The sequence below is a fragment of the Agelaius phoeniceus genome, chromosome 6 (genome assembly GCF_051311805.1).
Source record: "Agelaius phoeniceus isolate bAgePho1 chromosome 6, bAgePho1.hap1, whole genome shotgun sequence".
In the NCBI taxonomy this organism is placed as follows: domain Eukaryota; kingdom Metazoa; phylum Chordata; class Aves; order Passeriformes; family Icteridae; genus Agelaius; species Agelaius phoeniceus.
This window is the reverse complement of record NC_135270.1, coordinates 51691962-51699154: the sequence shown is the minus strand read 5'-3', so window position 1 is coordinate 51699154 and position 7193 is coordinate 51691962. Positions and strand designations below refer to the sequence as shown.

Genomic DNA, 7193 nt, shown 5'->3' with positions numbered 1-7193 from the left:
CAGCGGCTGCTGAGCCGCGGCAAGAAGCAGACGTGCCGGCGTACCCTGGGAGCGAACCAATCGGAACGCTAAAGGGGAAGATTGCGAACCTCAGAGACCAATAGAAACCTGAAGGCGGGCCAACAGGGACTGAATGACAGCCAATGGGCGCGCTGCCGTGCCCTTTCTGAGGCCGGCCGCGAAGGATTGGCCGCCACGGGCGCGGGAGGGGCGGGGCCTTCCGGCGGGCGGCCGCTCGGCCAATGGCGGCAGGGGGCGCAGGAGGGGGCGGGGCCGGGCGGAGCGGCCGCCTCCCCTCGGCGGGCAGTGGCGTCCGGCGCGGGCTCGGGTGCGCCGCTCCCTCGGGCCAGGCAGGAGCGGCCGCTGCCGGGAGGTAAGGCGGGGCCTGCCCGCGCCCCCTCCCCTGCCTCCGCCGCTCGCTCCGGCGCGGGCCCTTCTTCGCAACCCTCCGCGCGGCGTGGGCTCGCCCCGCTCTGCTGCCGCCGCCGCCTTCCCCGCCGGAGGCGCCGCTCTTTCCGGACACCCCCTCCCGCCGCCCCGGGGCGCGCTCCGCGGGCCTCGCCGCCCCTGCCTTCCCCCGCGTGGCCGGTGCGGGGCTGGGCCGGGCCTCCTTCCCCCGGGAGCCGCAGCCTCCGTCGCGGCTCGCCCCGGCCTGTCCCTGTCCCGCTGCCCGGCTGAAGGGGCCGGCGCGTCCCCCGGGTCCGCCGTGGGCGGGTTCGTTCCAGCCCGGCCTGCGCGGGTTTCTGGTGATCGAGGCGGCGGCACTGGCGTTCTCCCTTGCCCCATCCCCCCTCGAGAGGCTGATAGAAACGAGAGTAAAGCAAATGGCTTAAAACTGCTTTCCTCATGATGTGATTATTTTTGGTTTTGATTTTTTTTGTTTTTTTAAATATGTGATACGGCTTGAATGCTCCCTGTTCCTAGTTCAGTTTGCCATGGAGCCTCCCATGCCCCCAGCTCTTGGGGTCTGGCTCGGGGGCGTCTCTGCGGGTGTGCGGCTCCTCAGAGCCCTCCTCTGGCTGGAGAAGAGTGCTCTGCTTCTCTGCTTTCTTTCCTTTCTCACCCCCTCTGCTTAAGCAGAGGGGTTAAATCTTTGCAGGAAAAAAAAGGGGGGGGAGTTAAAATTAGAATAAATCGTAAACTGTTTATTGACAGGGTTGTTACTCCTGAAACAGCCTCGTTATTTCAGCCTTCCCCTATGTCCCCCTGCTACAACAGCTGCCTGTCCCATGAACCCTTCCTCCTCTTCCTCACCCAGCAACACTTGACTAGAGTTGCTTGAGCTGAGGTTGTGCTTTGCCTTCCGTTCTTAAATTTTGAATTTGGCATGCGATTTTTTAGCCTACATTCAGCTATCAGAATGAGCTCAGTTCTTCCTTTTGGAAGTTGTCCCTCATGGTTGAAATCTGCTCTTGCCCCAAGCTTGCTATCTGCTCTTCTGGGTGGACTTGTCCTTGGAACCTAAGCTTGCTCCTGAGATCAAGCTGAAAGTAGATTGTCTTTGTCCCTTCTAGGAGCGTGTAATATAGGCACCTGTCCATTCAAGTGACAGCTCTGTTCTTTGAAAATTGCTACAATGTTAGCTTAATGTCTTGCAAGTGTTTTCTGCCTTCAGTTGTTGTAATCCCATGACTGTCAAGTGAAACATAAGTATTTTGTCGGTGAGTAAAAAACAACTGTGGCATTCTGTATGTCCACTATCAGGTTCCTGGTACAAAATAGTAAGCCAGTGTACAAGTTGTGGGAAGGAAAGGCATGATGGGCTCTAAGGTGGGGGTGGCTTCCTGATATTTTTGCTCAATTAAGTAACTTAATATGGTAGAGATTCAAGCCTGCTGGCTTGTGCCTTAGTGAAGTTTTCGGTTATGTTTAGCAGGGATTGAAGTATATATTGCAGTAGAGTTGAAAACACATTCTTGACTTTGTGTGCTGAGAAATAGATTTAGGCTGTTGGGGGAAGAAATGCCACAGGCCCCAAAATCATTTGTAATCTATATATCACTATTTCCAGAGATGGCCTGATCTGTTGCTGAAGTCAGATGTGCCTTGAAATAGAATTCTGATTTCAGTATGGTACAGAAATTAAAAATAGACTGCATTATGTTTCTCTGTATGGAAAAGTGTACATCTTGATGATGTTTTCATTATAATAAATCTATTTAGACATGTCTACTGTATCTATGTAATACTTCATCATAGTGGTGCTGGTTATGTAGTTAATTTGATAAATTGTGTAGAGTTCTCAGCAAGTGAGTATTTCAGTGGTTGCTCTTTGAAAAAAACAAAGGCACTTTAAGGGTACTGGAGGTCTTAAGGGATCTGTATATTTTCTAGTGGGCTGGCATAGTGCTCAGTGCATGAGACCTCATGATGCCTGTGGCTTAACCTTTTGGAAGCCTGGGTGGTGGTTCTGTTAAGTCTGCCCTACTGATGGTTGAAGTCAGGGTGGCTTGCTTTATTCTTAATTAGGAGTTATTTCATATAAAGTGAGGTTAATATTTTCTAAATTAAGAACATTATTTAGGAACCTGCAGATAAAGACAGTACATAAGGGTTTTTAATTAATTCTGCTCTAAAGGAATTAGGAAAAGAAAGTTTGTGGGAGTCTTCAGGAGGAACAAAATTAAAGCTAAGAAATAAAATTACAAAGTGGGCTGGTAAATTTGTAGAGTTTATCAGCTTCTTTTCTTCAAAGAGTATTTTTTCTTTTCTGCTCAAATAGCTGTCTGAGGATCTGATTCAAGAGAGAGGCAAGGGAGTGAAGAGCTTGTTTCCTGTGCATAGATAGTAAACTGTCTTCCTGAGAAAGATCTGTCAGGTGTTGATAGGAAGAAGCACTCCATCTGTTTAAGAAAGCTGTAATGGGAGGTCAAGGGGTATGGGGACCAACCTATGGTAAATAATGTAATAGTTCAAAATGAGCAAGCTGACAAAAGTGAATTAAGAAATACATACTTTTTTTGAGCTGTTCTGTTGGATATAGACTTTTTTTTTTTGCCTTTCAGCATTTTGTGCTACCTTCAAATTAATAATTTCTTACCAGAAATTTATATTTAATGCATGAGGCAGTCTTGTGCTTAGTATCTAGCTAGGTTCAACTGGGTGGGGAGGGAGATAATGTCAAAATGACAGGACTTCCTTTTTTCAGTAGATTAATACTACCTCAAGCATCTGTAATCAGAATACTGTCAAGACATGTTTTCTTGGATTCTAATTATAAGAATAAATGTCTTTTGGAATTTGATTCTCAACAATTAGCTAAATTTGTTGTAGTTGGTGTTTTTTGTAAGTGTATCAGCCAAATGTTTAGCTAATTTTAGGAGCTTCTTTTGATATTATTCTTGATAGATTGGCTTCTTCCCAGTATCACAGTCACCACTATCACCATCATTCTTTCCTTAACCTTACACTGTAGTGAGATTAGCAGTTTGTTCTTTGCAGAGTAGATGTGTGCAGTGCATACAGCAGTGGTTCAGTCTTTCCTCTTTTCCAAATACTTTATGCTTGTGCTCATGTACACCTGTGGTGGTACAGCTTTTTATAGTAAAGGGAATTATTGGATTCTGACCATCCTTTGCCAAAGAACTTGTTAGAGACACTTCAGCTTCCTAGATTTGGCTTTAGATGACTAATAATGTTTTTAACTTAGACTGTTATGTAAAATATAAGAAAGAACCTCTCAAAACTAAAAGTACAGCTGGGGTTCTTCATTGCTCCATAAAAATGGCCCATCAGTGTTGTCTGGCCTTAGTCTTGTGTATTTGGAGCTAGGCTTGTGTTTGTAGCAGTTAAGAGGTGACTTCATGCCCAAGTGTATTTTAACATTGCTTTGCATTTTTGGTCTTGCCCTTCCTCTGCTTTAACCTTCTTTGCTCCCTTTTTCTGTTTTTAGCTGCTCTGCCCTACATTGCCTCTTGATTGCATCTCTTCTAACAAATGACTATTCCAGTTGCTCCATCTATCCCTGCCCTTCCTTTACCACTTCCCATCCTGTTCAGGTAGTCTGTTAATCCTTTTTCTTTCTTTGAAATAAGGAAGAATTAGAGCTGTATTCTTTTATTTCAGTTCTGGGTTCTGTGACCAGGCCAGAGCAGCAGACCTGTCACTGCAGGAGGCTTCCACCTCTACATCTAACCTGGGCTGCATCATGCAGAGGTGTGAATGACTGTGCTTGAGATCAGTGTTATCTCCAGCACTGGTGTTTACAGGCTCTGAAGTTGGCCAGATGTAGGTAATACATAAAGCAGAAATAAAGGGAAAGACATGTTTCTGAGAATGTAGCTGTTAATATCCTATTAGGAATCAAAATATAATGTAACTGTAACTTGAGACATATAATTTTACTTTTCAGCAGGATTTTCTGAGCCTGATGTTAAAGTCTGTTATGTACTGGGGGATGACAGATTAGTTGGTTTATCTTATTCCTGGGTATATTCCCAATATCTCTGAAGGAATTGGCTAACCTGTCCTGGAAGTGCCTACAGCAGGGTTTGAACATATGGTTTTCAACTAGTGTATTAATGTAGGCCAAAATTGTTTTTGTAAGTGAAGATAGACTGTAAAGTCTGTCAGTTCTATTCAGTTCCTTTTTTATTGTTTCTGTTAAGAGTGTGATAACCTGCACTGAAAGGAAGGGAGTCAATCTCTGGGGCTCCAGTGGTACCTATGATTCTAGCCTTTTGCATGCAGATCAGTTTGTAGATTGTCCTTTTTACATGTTTGTATGTATTCTAGAATATGATAAATAATGATGGAATCATCTCAATAAACTAAGTCTCTTACATTACAAATGCTGCCTGTATTTCTTAGTTAATCTTGCTTTTGTCTTTAATGCTTTATAGCACTAGTGCCCAAAGTCTTCAAGTAATGTTTCAGCAGAGTAGGAAGAGGATGTGGTGTGTGGATTTCTACTTCCACAGGACCTGAATTGCTGCTCCAGAACTTCCTTGGGTCTTGCCTGGTGTGTCCATTCCCATGCCAAGCTAAGGGAGGATGAGTTGCTTTGTGGGAAGGGGTTGGTGCCAACCAAGCATGAGGTGCAGGCTGTTTCCTGCCCTTGACAGGTCCTGTGGGAGTTGTCTTTGTGGCCACTGTTGGAGGTTCTTGGTTATCTTTATTTGATGACAGTTTATAGTTGTAGCCACATAATAATTTCAAGAACTGAGAGAAGGAGATGTTGCATTTAACAACTTTTGCATTTAAATATTTCTGACAAGGACTTCTGAAAGATCTCTTTTTACAGGTTTGCCCCTAGGTAATTCAAATGAACTGATGTATGCCATTATATAATTTGTGGAACTGTGTGTCTGATTTGTCCCACTGCTCAAGTCATCAGTGAGGATGATAATCAGTGTTAGTCCCAGTACTAATCCCTGGGCTATGCTGGTGTGACCAGCCTCCAGCTGAACTTCCTGCCATTCACCACAGCCTCTTGAATCCAGCAGTGCAGCCAGTTTTCAGTCCACCTCACTGTCCACTACTTTAGTTGGTAGTTCATCAGCTTGTGTGAGTATGTGATGGTAGATGTTGTTAAAAGCCTTATTAATGCAGAGATGAACAGCATCCACTGCTCTCCCTTCAAGGCTACTTGCTTCAACAGCTTCCCTCCCCTCAGCACGGTGAGGCCACATCTGGAGTGTAGTGTCCAGTTCTGAGCCCCCCAGTGTGAGAGGTGGAGTTACTGAAGAGGGGCCACTGAGATGATTAAGGGACTTTCCTCATATGAAGAAAGGCTGGGAGAGTTGAGACTGTTTGGTCTGGAGAAAAGAAGTTAACACTAACTTGTTAATACCAAGTTACCCTTGTGCATCAAATCTAGAGTTCCAGGCAGCTATATAAGATTTTTTTTTAGCATTCAAGGTTACTTGTTTTTTCCCCTAAATACAACAGAGTATAATTTATCATTTTCAAAAGTAGAAGGTGTTAGTCATATAGATGCTTTTGTTACATTTTTGATACCTGCTGTACAGACAGCATTTCAGGGTTTGTTAAAATGGTTCTGTTTTACTGCAGTGGTAGTCACTATTCCTTATTCTGGTTTCAGCATTTGTTTTCCCAGACTTTCACTGGGATATGATGAATTGTCACCAATATGCTCTTCTATTTTTTTTGATAGAGTGGGACACAGGTTGATATCAGTGTTCATAAAGTTGGTTTTCTTGCTTCTTCAAAACCAGTGATAAAAAATGTTCAGATCTTCCAGCTTAGTTGGTTTTTCCTGCATCTATTTACAGGTTTATTTATTCAGTTTTGTCAATTGAACCCTAGGTACAAAAGCATTTCTTTAATGCATCTGCATAGTTTCTTGTTGAATATGTTACTCAGAAATAGCTACTGGCCTGTATCTAAAAGTCTGTGACCCATTTGTCCAGGGTTTAGTTTTTCACATAAACAAAACTGACTTTTCAAAATAGGCTCACAGTCTTCTGGGTTAGTCTCCACTGCCTTATACAGGCTGTGGTATCTGGGTGGTCTGTGAGCTTCCAGGTGGCATGATTAGAGCTGCTGGGATTCAGGAAACTGGTGACTGACACATTTCTACAGTCTTGTTGTGGAACTCCAGCTCTAACCTCTGTAAACCAGCAGACATTCTATAACTTCTGCTGCTCACTTTGGAGGGTAACTGCTTGTCTTTGGATATTCCTGCTATGTCTCGATGTCATTTATACATATATATATATATATTTTATATATATGTGTGTGTGTGTGTGTGTGTATGTATGTATATATGTACATACATATATATATGTGTGTGTATATATATAAATGGTCTTGCAACTGGATAATCCTTTCTTTGGAAACTGCCATTTTCAAATGAAGCGGATCTTAGCAGGAAGCTGAGCTGTGTATGGATGAATTTCTTTGCTTAAGGAACTTTGTGTGCTGGGACAGTATTTTTAGACTTGCAGAAAGTAATAAGGGTTGGCTGGTGAAGAAAGAAATGGCTGGTTACTTTGGATGACCACCTACAATGTGTAATCTTCCCCTTTGCTAAGCAGAGTTGCATTGATAGCATATTAATATATTAACTTTACTTAAAATAGAGAAGCATCCATTCCCTCTGGGGTATGCTGCACCTGATTCTGTCAGTCAGGAGCAAGGATGTTGTCAGACCAATTTGAGAAGCTCTGTGTGCTGATACAGTGAGTACACTAATAGAACTGTAAAACAGAGTTGCAGAAAATGACTGTTGG

General features: G+C 43.8%; 1 protein-coding gene across 1 annotated transcript in view; it reads left to right on the top strand.

The window, feature by feature from the left end:
* Positions 1 to 238: 238 nt before the first annotated feature.
* The window catches only part of SETD3 (SET domain containing 3, actin N3(tau)-histidine methyltransferase), a 61509-nt gene continuing 54554 nt past the window's right edge, over positions 239 to 7193 (top strand). Inside the window, exon 1 of the mRNA XM_054635791.2 lies at positions 239 to 373. Within this exon, the coding sequence (XP_054491766.2) occupies positions 243 to 373 (131 nt within the window). The 5' untranslated portion in view covers positions 239 to 242. The remainder of the gene's footprint in view (positions 374 to 7193) is intronic.